Source organism: Stegostoma tigrinum, chromosome 20, assembly GCF_030684315.1.
Source record: "Stegostoma tigrinum isolate sSteTig4 chromosome 20, sSteTig4.hap1, whole genome shotgun sequence".
NCBI classification, from domain to species: domain Eukaryota; kingdom Metazoa; phylum Chordata; class Chondrichthyes; order Orectolobiformes; family Stegostomatidae; genus Stegostoma; species Stegostoma tigrinum.
The window spans coordinates 27,507,332-27,522,436 of record NC_081373.1 but is presented as its reverse complement, the minus strand read 5'-3'; the positions used below and the strand labels follow the sequence as shown (position 1 = coordinate 27,522,436).

General features: G+C 38.4%; 1 protein-coding gene across 8 annotated transcripts in view; it reads left to right on the top strand.

Moving 5' to 3' along the window:
* The window catches only part of LOC125461710 (arginyl-tRNA--protein transferase 1), a 248,655-nt gene that overhangs the window by 68,538 nt on the left and 165,012 nt on the right, over window positions 1-15,105 (top strand). For all 8 annotated transcript variants that reach the window (XM_048550765.2, XM_048550766.2, XM_048550771.2 and 5 more), the window contains one exon: window positions 9,707-9,739. In XM_048550765.2, the coding sequence (XP_048406722.1) occupies window positions 9,707-9,739 (33 nt within the window). The remainder of the gene's footprint in view (window positions 1-9,706; window positions 9,740-15,105) is intronic.

Genomic DNA, 15,105 nt, shown 5'->3' with positions numbered 1-15,105 from the left:
TTTTAAATACAGTATTGAAATAGCAGGCAATAATTAGGATCAGTGAATATGAAAACATGAAGCAGTAATATCACAAAGAAAAACTGAATTTTGAGACAGTGACTGGAAGCTGATTTGTCTGCTATTTGAAGGAAAAGTCAAGTTTAATACCCATATATATAGTGTGTGTGTGTGTGTAGTTCTTTCAAGATTTGTTAAACTGTAATGTATCTTCTTAACCGCTGAGTGGGTTGATGTCAGAAAGTATGCATCACTTGAGTTATGTTAATTATTCCCAATTATTTCCACTGTAATGTTGGCCTGTATGGTAAGCCATTGCTGTCTTGGCCATGTAGTTACTAATCTGTTGTTGATCTAAACGTGTTTTAGGCACATCAGTGTTCCTGTGTATTTTGTGTAAATATAGATCAATACTAATAGGGAGTTGAAAAGCCTGAATGTTTCTTGTTCAGTGTTGTAAGCGGTTCTTTTATTCCAAGGTGATTTTCTCGTGGATGTCAGATGGTTCTCTAGATGGCTGTTTTCAGCCAATTTTATCACAATCAAACATAACAGTGGCAACTTTGGATGATTTGTTTGGCAATGCAAAGTCAATTGTGCTGGAATTTCTTGTGACGTTCCTCTCCATGTTTCTTTGTTCAACACACAAGCTTTAAATCTGCATACTGTTCAATACAGCAGATGTTTTGAGTCTTCATATCTTTTGAGGCCTCAAGTTCTTTAATTACTTCATGACTCCTTCTGATTCTTAAGATAACACGCAGTGATTATCTGTACAGATCTCTGGGCCCAGCTGTTTGCTTTGGCTGCAGTTGAATCCTCAAGAGAAGTCATGTGGCGTTTGGGACCCACGTTTAATACCTACTTTGTGTCCATTTTTGAAAGGTGTCTAGATTTTGTCGCAAACATATTATAGTATAATTAGACTGTACCTCGCAAGGTTTTGCCTACTCAATTAATTAATCTGGGTCCTTTTACAGACTCTGTTTCCCAGTTTTACTATAAAGGTCTTGCTTTTTTTCAGAATTTTGCTGTCCAGTCCTCAACTACCCAACCAGTGGAAATTTTCTGCATCTATTCTCTGTGCCCCTTAATACCTCTCAAACTTGAATCAGTTGACCAGTTGATCAATAAGTTAAATCTTGGAGTACAAATATAATTCCAGTAAATTTGTGCTGCTGTCTTTCCAAAGATGGGGTGCTCAGGTCTGCTCCCATTAATCTATTCTAGCTGTGATCTAACAACTGCTTTGTTAATCCTCATTACCTGTGTATTATTGCTGAGCGTTTTTTGAATGATTTCATTATTCTTATTTAGTTATTTCAACATACAGGTTGTAATGAGCGACTTTGTCAAATGCTTATGAGGAAGTCAGTATAAATAACACATGCGGATGTCACTTTGTCCATCACTGAAGTCACCTTTTCAAAAACATTAAACCGCCATTTTCAGGTATGCCCTATGTTGTAAATCCATGCCCATGGTCTTTGATCAGCTGAAAATATTCAAGTTGCTCAGTCACACTATCCATAGTTTTAGTAATTTCCTGACACCATATGTTTAACTCCCTGGTTCCCGTCTCCTTTCTTTAAAAAGCTGAGTGACAGGTGTATAATTGTGGAAATATATATTGTGCCAGTATAAACTTAAATATGTATTTGAAAGAATTTAGAAAGCTTTTTGTGCATGAGGTTTTTTTCCATTTGGCACAGCCTTGATTTCTACCGAAACAAGGCAATTTGTATTAAAAATGTGCTCCTGTAAATTCCTGAGTCCCTTCATACTATTGTATTTGGTATTTAATTTGTTGTACCCAATCCTCCCAAATCTGGAAAAGACCTCTGGAGTGATTTATATTTAACTTTGACTGAGTCCAAAAGTGTGAAAGTTGAGCGAGGAGCTATGTTTGGAAACAGTAGTCGAGCCACGTTTCAAAATCATTAATGCAACACACTTATGATCTTGGGCAATGTTATTTCAGAGCTCCAGGTAAAGTTCCACGCCTATTACTGATCATACTTGTGAGAATTTGCACTGTTTAGTCTCAAGGCTTCAATTTGTTGAGAGCCCTCTTCAGAAGAGGTGGTAAACTTAATTGGTTATTCCACTGGCTTATCCTTGGACAGAAGGATCAAGAACTAAACCACATTTTCTGTAGTCAAGAAACACAAAATTGTACAAGTAAATACCAAAAAAGAGGCTCATCAGAAAACTAGTGGTGGAAACCGAGATGTGCAGCTGGTTAGTCCAGGTAGCAGCTGAGCGGTAATTAAGTAAAACACGGAAGTGAGCATTGTGTCTCGACATTTGTGGTAGGAAAGGCTGTTTTTTTTTCCTGTTATTCATTACAGAAATAGTTGAGCTCTGCACAAACTACCCGATGCACATGTTATGCAAAGTAATACTAACATTTTGATTTTTACATTGGTCTTGCCTCAGTAGAGGGCTCATCAATTTTGTCTGCCGGGAGTTTGGAAAATGAAAGCAATTTTATGCAAAGAGCACCGCTTCTAGTCCGGATCACGAGGGAGTCCAATTGTTGCATCCAAGCTAACACTATTATGCAATCATATATTGGTCGTTTTGGGAAAATTCCCAATTGTAATAGTGAGTGACACCGTTCAATCTAACTGAATATCTCGTGCAGACCCAAATTCATACTGCATAACTCCCATTGACGTAACAATAGGTAGCATAATAGATATATTGTGTTGTTTTGATTTGCGGTATTTGGAAAGGTAAAAGTGATCAGAGGTTCTTAGTGTTTTCCTTCTTTAAAAAAAAGTGACGAAACCAAGTAAGGGATTATTAAACCTGAAAATTTATTTTTTATGCATAATTTTAAATCCAGTTCATCAATGAGAAATAATGGGAAGTAATGAAAAGTTTCTCCTTTTCAGCATTATTAATAAAATTACTTCTCACATAGTCCCTAAATTATATTTGTATGGGCAAGATACTACTTTAGCTAATTTTTTGCAGTGGTGGTGGAAAGAAATTTTGAGAAAAACAGGAAATCTGCTGGTTTAGAACAAATTTGCATTGTTAACAGTCTGTAGCCTACTTCACAGTAAATAAATGATCATTTGGATATAATTGTGCCCTTCTCAGGCCTATTACTAAATTTAAATTATTTAGCTTAATTTTTATTTTTATTTTTGGCAATGATATTGTAGCTTACTGATTCAATGCAGAGTAGATTTTCCAGCTGATATTCTTAATTATTTTTGCTCATTGTAACTATTAGCTGTTTAATTAGTAACTTCTCAGTTATAAAATACCAAATATCAACTGTACCTTTTTAAGTTAGGCTGATTCTACAGTGTGGTGTTCAATTGCTTTGTTATAGGAGCCCATTTTCCATTGGTGGTTGCTGTGTTTCACAGAATCACAATTGTTCAAGCGCAAAAAGAGGCCACTTGATCTGTGTATCTGCATTAACTCTGAGCATTTTAATATGCTTCTTATTGTCCTCCCTTTTACCCGTTACCTTCAACAGTATTTCTATTTAAAATCATTCGGTGCCGCCTTAAATGCCCCAATTTGAACCTGAGTCATCCCCAGCGCCAGTAGTGCATTCTGTACCCAAACTATGTACCTTTTTATAGAAGGATGTTTTTCTCACTTGTATTTGCATCTTTTGCAAAACACTTTTAAAACTGTGTGCATTTCTGTTCTTGATCCATTTACAAGTGGGGATGGCTTTATTCCCATCTAGTCTGCCTAAACCCCTGATAATTTTGAAAACTTCTATTAAATCTCCCCTCAGACTTCTTTCTCCAAAGAAAACAGTACCAACTTCTCCATTTTTTATTCATAGTTTCATCCATGAACCATTTTTGTAAACTCTTCTGCACTTCTCCATGTATTCACATCTCCCTATAATGTGGCGTCCTGATATTGCACATGCTTCCACAGTATTCCAGCTGAGCTTGACTGGTCTTAGTAAGTTCATTATAACCTCCCTGCACTTGTACCCTCTGCCCTTATTAATGAAACCTAGAATATTCTATAATGTTTCACCTTCTCTCTCTTTAGCTGTCCTGCCACCAGTAAAGACTTAGACACATCTACACAGAGGTGCCTCTGCTTCTTCTCACTCTTTTTGAAATTTGTTTTTTTGGTACTGTCTCCCCATATCCTTCGAAACAAAGTGCATCACCTCTAATTTTTCCACATTGGACTTCATGAGCCACCTATCTACCCACCCCACTAACATATCAATGTCTTTTTGAAGTTTGACACCTCTTTGTGCAGTTTATAATTTTGCCAAGTTTGGTGTTGCCTGAAAACTTTGATATTCTGCCCTGCATGGCAAGATCCTATAAATAATCAGGAAAAGCGAGCATCCCAGTACTGACTCCTGAGAAACTACACTTCAAATCTTCCTCCAGCCTGAAAAATACCCATTAATCAGTACTTTGTTTCCTATCCCTTAGCCAATTTTGTATTCCTGGTGCTACTGCCCCTTTTTTTGATCTATAACATTTTCTTTACAAGTCTGTGTGATACTATATTTAATGTGTTTTGGAAGTAAAGCTTGTTTAGTGAAGCCAGGATATGGATTCAAAATGTGAAGAAACTGTAAGCTGATTTGAAATCCGGAGTTAGAAGCATGGAGCAGATGTTTTAAAGTGTGATACAAAACTCTTGAAAGCAAAGGTTCTGCATACACATGTAAACTTGCATAATCTCTACATAAATATGAAATATACACAATACAGTGCAATCTGAAATACCATGAGAATCTTTGACTTGGTTTATCATCTGATCAGTCTACTTTCGTTCTTTTATATTCATGTTTGGAGCTACAGTGAACTAGTCAATCTCCCAGAGATTTTGTTTATTCAAAGTTCTTGCATGGTAAAGGCACAATTTACTTTTGTAATTATTTTCCAATCTCATTAATTCTGTTGCTGAAAAGACGTTCATTTGATCATGCTGATTCAACTAAATTATATTTCTTAATAGATAGTAAAACTTTGTCCAATCTAATGACAGGGGTCTCCAGTGGAATATTAAAATTGGTTAATAATGGAGATTCTGAGCGCACCAAAGTCAAGATTTTTTTAGCCTATTTTTAGTGCTGGGCAATCTCTTCATGTGGCTGTTTTGCTTCATGCAATTAACCCTGACACTTCATTTTTGATACTGGTCAAATTTTTTAACACATATCTGAAACCATTATTTTTATAAAACTTCATCTGGATAAAACAGAACAAGTATTTTTTAAGAACGAAATGTTCTTTACTCGAATTGACTTGGTGCCATTTTCCGGCACCTGTAATCTGATGTTAAACAAAGTTTACTGTCTTTATTGAAAAAGTTAAGGAATTATTAGACTCTTCAGTGAACTGTTGCTATGCACAACATTAAGTGAAAATTCAAATTTCTAATGCCTCCACAAATCATTGCAAGAATCCTTTATGGTTTGAGAAATTTAGATTGCTCATTCTTGTAATTTTGCAGTGCACTTTCACAGGTGATGTCCAACATTACTCTTTTCAAGAACCTTTTCAATTTATAGATATGGTACACCAAAAAAAGTTTGTTCACACTTCAGAAAGCAAAGGGGCAAGGAAGTGCCACAGAGTCATTAAAAGAAAAGTACTGCTGCTTCCCTAATCCTAACCCAAGGCTTGTGAAAAATTAGGGAGTTGATGGAAATGTGGATATGCAAGGCCATTGTTTAAACAGATGCTGCTGAAAAGATGTCATTCGATAACTGGAGAGATTTTTTGTTTGAATAAATGAAGCCATTTCTCTCCCTGCACCCTTAAAAAGAAATGCTTCTGGGCCTAAGTCATATTTTTTTGATGATGGGATAGTTCGGCAGAAATTTGTGATATTTCAGTATTGGTACAAACCATAGTAGGTAAAGGTTGGATTTAGGGCTGCAGTGTTATAGTCATGATTCTCTGTGCACTTGCATCTAATGATGTTTGCACTGCACGCTGATGTTGCAGTTTCTGTCTGAAATTAGCCCACTATTGTACTTTTTAGATATGACTTTTTTTTTCTGTTTGTTGTCATGAGCAAGTTGTTTTGACTCACTAGCATCAGATTTTGATACCAAATATAGCAACTGTAGAACAAGAGTTTTTTAAAAATTAATCTGTACTGTATAAAAACTCCTGAAAGCTTGCCAAATTCCTTGAGGACCACGTGGTATAGGAGCAAAATGGGCCCATTTGGCCTTCTGAGTCTGCTCCACTGAGAGATCATGACTGATTATGTTCCTCAACTCCATTCTCCTGCTTTCTCCTCATAATCCCTGATCCCCTTATTGATCAATAAGTTATCGATCTGTCAATGACTTGGCCTTCAGTCTTCTATGGCAATGAGTTCCATAGATTAACCACTCTCTGGCTGAAGAAATTCAACCTCATCTCAGTTCCAAAGGGTTGGCCTTTCACTCTGAGGCTATGTTGCCTGGTCTTAGTCTCTCCTACTTTTGGAAACAACATCTTCTCTACCTTTACTCTATCCAGGCCCCTCAGTATTCAATGAGCTTCAGTGACATCCACTTCATCCTTCTAAACTCCATGGAGTGCAGATCCAGAGCCCACAACCACTTGTCATACGATAAGCCCTGCATTATTAGGATCATTCTTGTAAACCTCCACTGGATCCCCTCCAATGCCAGCATATCCTTCCTCTGATATGAAGCCGACAGCTTCTCCTTCGTGATGAACACTACACTCCCCTGTACCCTCTGACTTTCTTGAAGTTGTGTTATGCTACTGGTGTCTTCCACTCTGAAGACTGATAACGTATCTATATTCGGTTTCTCTGACATTTGTTTGTTCCCCATGAGTCCTTCTGCAGCCTCATTTTCTGATGTCTAATGTCCACTGTTACCTGTCTCTTATCTTTTCTATATCTAAAAAGACTCTTGCAATCTTCTGGTATGTTATCAGCTAGCTCAGCCTCCTATTTCATCTTCTCCCCATAATTGTGTTTTTAGTTGTTCTCTATTGGGTTTTAATGACTTCCCAATCCACTGACTTTCCATTAATCTACACCACATGGTATGCTTTTTCTTTTCTTTTAGGCTGTCCCTGACTTCCCATGTTAGCTGTGGTTGCTTCCTCTTCCCCTTGGTATGTTTCTTCTTAGGATGAATTTCTGCTGTGCCCCCAGCAGTTATCACCAGAAGTCCCTGCAATTGCTGTACCACGGTCTTCCCTGATAGGCCCGCCTTCTAATCAATTCCTGCCTTGTGTCTTTGTAGTTACCTTTTCTCAATTGTAATACTGTTAGATCTAATTACAGCTTCTCTGTCAAACCACAGGCTGAATTCTATCATGTCATGCTCACTGCCCCCAGGTGTTCTTCACCTTAAGCTCCCTAACCAAGTCTGCTTCGTTACACATCATCAAATCCTGAGTTGTCTGTTGCCTAGGAAGCTGCACCACAGGCTGCAGCAAAAAAAGTCACCTTGTGGACATTCCGTGAATTCCTTTTTCTTGATCTGCTAGCAACGTTATCCTCCTGGTCCACCTGCACATTAAAGTTCCCTGTGGCTATTGTAATAGGGCCTTTTCTTGCATGCCCTTTCTAACTCGTGGTTTATTTTCCTCCTAATACCATAACTGCTGGTAGGAGGCCTGTACGTAACTTCTATGAGGGGTTTTTTCATTTGAAGTTCCTCAACTCTACCCATACAGTTCGACATCTTCCGATTCTACATTACTTCTTGCTGTTGATTTAATTTCATTTCTTACTAACAAGGCAGCCCAGCTCCTTCTGCTCATCTGCCTATTCTTTGATTAGGATGTGTATCCTGGGATATTTGATTTCCAGCTTTGATCCTCTTGGAGCCGCATCTGTCTGTGTAACACCCACAACATTGTACCTGCCAGTTTGAATCTGCATGACAAGCTCATTTCCTTTGTTTCATACGCTCCATGCATTACAGTACAACACCCTAAGTGCTACGTTGATTGCACTCATTCTGTTAAGCGTCCCCTTGTCTGCTGTTCCTGAAGTTTGATTTCTGCCTCTTTCCGTACTCTGTTCTATTACTTGTTCTGGAAACTTGAACAACCTCTGTTGAGCCCTTTGCCCTTTTAACTTCCTCCATTAATTTTCCTACTAGGCCACTTTTCAGTTAAAATCCACAGAGGACAGTGTCTGTTCCTCTGACTGTACTGTCCCCAAGTATAACTACATATCTATTTTGTCCTCCCTCTTTACTGGCTCCCTGGATCATACTGCACTTGTCAGTTTGCCGATCCTCCCCACTGTCATCTGCACAGACATTAAGAATCTCAAACTTAGACAAATTTAAGGGCTGAGGCTGCTTCATCACAACTTCTTGGATCCCTGTGGATATTATACACATTATGGGTACGCACTCGCAGGACACAATCACAAATATGGCAGTCCTCACAAAGGTATATCTTTGAAGGGCTGTAGCACTAATTAGACAAAGCTTTTGTTGAACAGGTTTGCTCAAATTTCCCACATGCTGAGGTAGCTGGAACCAGCAAAGGCTGTATTTCATACATACTGGCATGTATAATTTGAAGACCCTAGATATTGACTGTTGCACTTTGGAGTTACTGGTTGGCAGATGGAGGAAGTGTGACATCTTCCCTGGCCTGTATGCATTATGACAATGAGCAGTAGCTACAGCAGGCTGGCTACAGGCACTAGTGCTATAAAACACAGCATACGCTATTACGCGGCTTCATGTGTTGTGCTTGAGGCAGAACCTCCTTGAGGACTGGGTTTTGTAGCTACCAACAAATGTGCATCAAAGAAAGACAGTCCCCCAAAATTGATTACAAGGTGTAGAGCTGAATGAACACAGCAGGCCCAGCAGCATCAGAGGAGCAGGAGCTTTCCTGCTCCTCTGATGCTGCTTGGCCTGCTGTGTTCATCCAGCTCTGCACCTTGTTATCTCAGATTCTCCAGCTTCTGCAGTTCCTCCTACCCCCGAAATTGTTTATTTCTTCAGTGTCTGTTATCTCTTGTGGATGAAAGGATGCCATCATAATACGTTGATATAGGCCAAAAGTAATGTTAACAATATCAATATAACAACTTTTAACTTTGCAGTGCTTCTATAATATCTACAGACTCTCTTGTTTTTTAAATCGGATTTACAGTTCTAATATTACACTGTTCTTTTAAAAAAGAAATCCTTTCTGGTTTTGTGCTTCATTTGGTTTTCAAAGCAAGTTATGATCTATTTAGGATATTGGATTTTAATGAGGAATATTCTTTATAAAAACCCTTAAGCAGAAATCTTTTTAAAATGTGGTTGAAGGCATGATCTTGCTGTTAGTTGTCTTGAAGTGGAATGTTGCACCTTCGTCACAAACAAGTTATCCTGATATTTTGCTGTAAATGTAGTGTATGAAGTTGTTTGTGTTTTGGGGGTCATTTGGGTTATGGCTGTAATGCTTTGGGAGGAAGGAGGAGGAATCTTGCTTAATTGAGTTGTTAATGTGAATTTTAAACAGCTAGTGTAAAATATAAACTGTCAAATGTATTGTAATACACAGCTGTGCTTTAATAATATGCATTTTTGTGATAATTTAGTTTCCATGTTTTTATAATTTATGGAAGAATTGAATAGAATTGTTAGTAATAATAGTTTAATGCTCACAACTAAATGCAACTTCCTTATAAGAATTAACATTTATTTTTCTTCTTTTTGTTCCCTATTCTACTAATGGCGTTTTGATAAACACAGTATACAAGATTCCTTTGCGACTCGCCGCTTCAGGTAAGTCTAACATTACATTCACTGGTATGTGCTTTATATTCTTTGCAGAAATGAGATACAGGACCAAAGTCAATTTTAATATACTATTTCAAGGTGTAAAGATGTTTTATTATTGATCACCTAATCTATTGCTGTTCAGATAGCAGAATTGGCATGTGGATTGAAAGCAGAAAGAAAATGAACTAACCTGGAAGGTTACTTCAGTATTATTGCAATATGATGTAATGCAAAACTGAGTCAATATCTGTTCTTGGAGAATTTAAGGCAGACCCTGTATGAGATCGTGCCCCTCGATATAATTCTTAATTTCAATATGTATGGCTGCATTTTTGGCATCATCCACTTATTTAGTCCTCTCTCAAGATGGTCCACTTCTTATCCTTGAGTTGACAGTCATGTAAAGCATGTCAGCTTGATGCTGCTGCTCTAGTAGATGTGTTCACATACAGATGTGGAACTTTATCTTTACAACTGGTGAGCACTATTAGCATGAGCAGATTTAAAAAAAGATAACTGACGACTTGTCAGAGTTTTGAAAACTTTAATATCTCTAACTTTCCTTTTCTTCCTTTTTCCTTTCTCAATTTTTTTTATTAATTCTCTTTCAGCCTCTTCTATTTTCTCTCCTCCTATTTATGCTTCCCTAATTAAGAACTAAGAACAGTACAGGAGCAGGCCCTTTTGCCACCAAGACTGCACCAACACATGGTATTTTTCTAAACTAAAAACTCTTTGTCTCCACAGGGTCTGTAATTATATATCTGTCAAAACATGTCTCTTTACACATTGCTATTGTGTTCCGTTTTAACCACCTCCTCTGATAGCACATTCCAGGCACACTCTGTGCCGAAAAACATTTTGTCTTTGACATCTCCTGTTAAATTTACAACCTTTATCTTAAACCTATGTCCCCTAGTAATTGACTTTTCTACCCTGGGGCAAAAAAGACACTGACTCCTTTTCTATCCATGCTTGTCATAACTTTGTAAAGTTCTATCAGTTCATCCCTCAGGCTTCAACCTTTTCTCGTGAAAACAAAACAAGTTTCCCCAATTTCACCTTCTACGAATAGCCTCCAAACTAGGCAACGTCCTGGTAAGTCTTTTCTGTACTCTCTCCATAAGCCTCCAAATCCTTCAGGTAGCGTAGCAACCAGCACTGTACACAATATGCCAAATGTGGTCTAACTAAAGTTCTGTACACCTGGTACTCTCTGGTTTGGTTTGATGACTTGATTACTCTGCTTGAATATCAAGATCTGTTCCAGTGAAGAAATTCAATGGAAATTTCTGGTTCTTGTGAATATTCAAGCTTCAACCGTTTATTTTTCATTTTACGGTGCTAATCGCAACAAAAATGCACTGAACTCGGAACATTTTTAAATAGCTTTGTACTGTGCACTGGAGAAATATTGGTATTGTAAGCAATCCAACATCCAGTCTCAAGTTCAGAATTTAAATTGTCTTGTATGTTTTGAGCTTTATTAGTTTTGACTATGTCTTGTAATAGTTTCTTTTTCGCTTTGCGGAGTTGCATGACTCCTTCAGGATAGAGTTCTATTCATCATTCCGTGTGAACTTGATAGTGACAGTTCTGTTTCAAATTTGAAAAAAAAAATTCCGCTGTAAGTTGTATTTGATGGACTACTTGTACAACAGACACCCCAACTCCCTCGATTTAAATATCACCAGTGATATCTTCTCACAATCCTGCAAATCCAACAGCAAGTTTAGTGCTTCAGTATCAGAGTCCTCTCCCAGGCCAGCATCCCTAGTACTGAAGCGGTGTTTACGTTCAGTCACCTGTCTTGAGTGGATCACATCATCTGCACCCCTGAATAAAGACTTCCAAATCAAACTTTCTGCTTTGGACTTTGTCATGGCAAGCTGTCACCAACAAAGGAAACACTTCAACCAGTCCCTTAAGGTGTTCCTGATAAATTTCAATATTCCATTGACCTGTGGGAACCTCTAGCTCAAGACTACCCAAGAGAAGATGAATCCACAAAGATGCCAGTCATTTCGAGCGTCTTTCTTACGCCCAAATGGAAGTGAGTTGCAAATGTAGAAGGCATGTATAAAAGTCTGAGCTTCCTGCCATCTCCCACTTCAAACGCTAACTGATCCACTGTAGCAGAGTGTGCAGACCAAACATTGAATGATTTAGCCACATCTGAACCCGCAACACCAGAGTGGAAGAAAATCATCCTCAATCCCCAGGGACTGCCAAAGAAGGAAGTACTGTAATGACCACAGTGTAGTAAAGTTTTAATGTTCCTATTGACCGTAGAACATAAAATAATACACCCCAGTAAAAGCTGTTTTGGCCCACCTTGTCCTCTGCTGACCATGATGTTATTCTAAACTAATCCCATCTGCCTGCACCTGCTCTGTATCTGTCAAATCTGTGCCTGTTTGTGTGTGTGTGTGTGTCTAAATGCCTCTTAAACTTTGCTCTTGTACCTACTTCTAGCACTTCCCCTGGCAGTGCATTCCAGGTACCTACCACTCGGTGTGGGGGGATAAAGAACTTACCTTGCATATTTCCTTTAAACTTTCATCCTCTCACCTTATACATTTGCCCCTAGTATTTGACATTTCCATGCTGGGAAAGAGACTGACTATCCAGCCTATCCATGCTTCTCATAATTTTATATACTTGTATCAGGTTGCCCTGTCAGTCTCTGCTGTAGAGGAAACAATCCAAGCTTGTCCTACCTGTCTTTATAGCTAATACGTTCCACTTCTGAACTCTGTCCAGAGCCTCCACATCCTTTCTATAGGGTGGTAACCAGAACTGCACTCTGTCATCCAAATGTGACCTAACCCAACTCTTATACAGTTGCAGCACTGGCCAATGTTTATACTCAGTGCTCTGACTGATGAAGGCAAGCGTGCTGTATGCCTTCTTTATTACTGTGTCCACTTGTGTTGAAACTGCAGAGGTCTAAGTACTGATTCTTGCGGAACACCATTAGTCACTGACCTTCAGTCAGAAAAACACCCCTCTACAACTGTGCTCTCTGGCCAAGCAAATTCTGTATGCAACTTGCTCACTGTGGATTCCATATGATTTGATCTTCTGGACCAGCCTCCCATGACCGGCCTTATTAAATGTTTTAGTGAAGCCCGCGTAGACAACACCCATTGCCCTACCCTCGTCAACCACGTTTGTCACTTCATCAAAAAATTCAACCACATTTGTGAGACAAGACCTCCCTGCATAAAGCCATGTTGACTATCCTGAATAAGTCCACTCTTCTTCAAATGTAAGTAAATCCTGCCCTGAAGAATCTTCTCCAATAATTTCCCTGCCACTGATAAAAGGCTTACTGACTGATTATTCCCTGGATTATCTCTGTTGCCCTCCTTGTAACAAAGTAACAACATTGGTTATTCTTTAGCCCTCTGAGACTTTGTAGCTGACAAAAACTTTGTGGCCCCTTCTAGCCCTCGTAATTTCTTTTAATTTTGTTTTTTTGTTATTTCCTACTTCCTTTGTACTCCTCAAGGGCCTATTTTTTATTTGTTTCCTAAACCTTTACATATTCATCCTTTCTCTTGTTAACTAAACTTACCACATCTGCCATCATCCAAGGTTCTTGAATCTCACCACCCTTATCTTTCATCTTCACAGGAACATGTTGGACTGGAACTCAACAACTGGTATTTAAAAGACTCCCACATGTCAGATGTGGATTTACCTTCAAATAGCTACTCCCAATCCTGTTTTCCCAGTTCCTGCCTAATATTGTTGAAATTAGCACTTTTATCCGAGGACTGGTCTTGCCCTTTTCCAGAACGATCTTAAAATTTATGGAATTACGATCACTGTTCCTGAAATGCTCCCCCACTAAAACTTTGATCACCTGGCCAGACTCCTCCCCAAATACAAGGTCTAATATTGGCCCCTCCCTAGTTGGACTATCTGCATATTGTTTCAATGATCCCTCTTGGATGCACCTGACAAATTCTGCCCCATCTGAGCCACTGGCATAAGGGAGTCCAGTGAATGTTGGGGAGTAGAATCACCACCTACCATAGTCCCGTTTTTACATTTTTCCATGATCTGTTTACATATCCATTCCACTAATTCCCACTGGCTATTGAGAGGCCTATAGTGATTACATTTTTTTTACTCCTAAATTCTACCCATATTGGCTTGCTAGATGAGTCCTCCAAGATGTCCTTGGTATAAGTGTGCCATTCTCCTTTGTAAATATTGCAACACCCCACCCCTTTTACTTTCTTCTCTATCATGCCTGAAACATCTAAACCTGGAACATTGAGCTGACTGTAATGCCCATAGCCACTAAATTGCTGTACACTCAGGAAATCAGACAGTTATAATATGACATTCCATAACCACTAGTGAGAATCTGTAATCCATGAAATAAAATGGCCCTTGAATTATTTTCAGATGCAGTAATTAAATGACCTTGCCCACAATCTGTTGACTGACACGCAAACAAATTTTGGTTGGTTTTAAAATGCCCATGTGGTAGGTTTTTAAGAATTCCAAAACCCAGCATTCAGATAGGAATTGTATGAAATTGCGATGAATGATCAGTTTTTGAATTTTTCCTTTGAAAAATTCAGGTGGATGTTGCTGGCAAGGCTAACGTATATTGCATGTTGTTAATTCCCTCAAATGTTAATGAGCCTCCACTTGAACTGCTGAAGTCTCTGTGATACATATTCTCTTTTGTGCTGTTAAGTAAGGAGCTTGAAGAATAAAGAAACATTTGCTTAGTGGAGAATTGACGATGTTTCAGAATAACCAATTAGCGGTTACTTTGACATCCTAAACAGGGAGAGGACATATTTGAGTATTCCCTGCAGGATACATCTTTGAATGCTTCTGCCTTCAAAGATGAAGATCTGCACAAAGTTCTTTTTTTCCCAACAACTAGTTTTGTGGATTGATTTGAGGGCAGATTTTGTTATGGTGTCCCTTTATATTCAAGCCATATGCTGAATGCCATCAGGGATTTAACCTGAAGAAGGAATTAACATCACCAGGAAGGAATAGAAAATTTTGGATGTCAGGTTAATAAATCAAGTACATGATATGTCCTTCTCTACTGCCAGCGAAAATAAATATATAATAGAACTGTGAGTTATTGCCATAAAATCGTTTTAAAATATTTTTCTTTGTCAAAAACATGCAATCATAAATTGTACCTTGGGTAATGTTCCTCCATTTTTAAAACGTCATGATCACGTCTGTGGTTGCTATCACTTCCTTTCATGGTTGTTTTGTAGTTCTTTTTAAACTATTCACTCATAACCAGAGAATTTCCTGCAATGTGATAATGGGAACTGCAGATGCTGGAGAATCCAAGATAATAAAATGTGAGGCTGGAT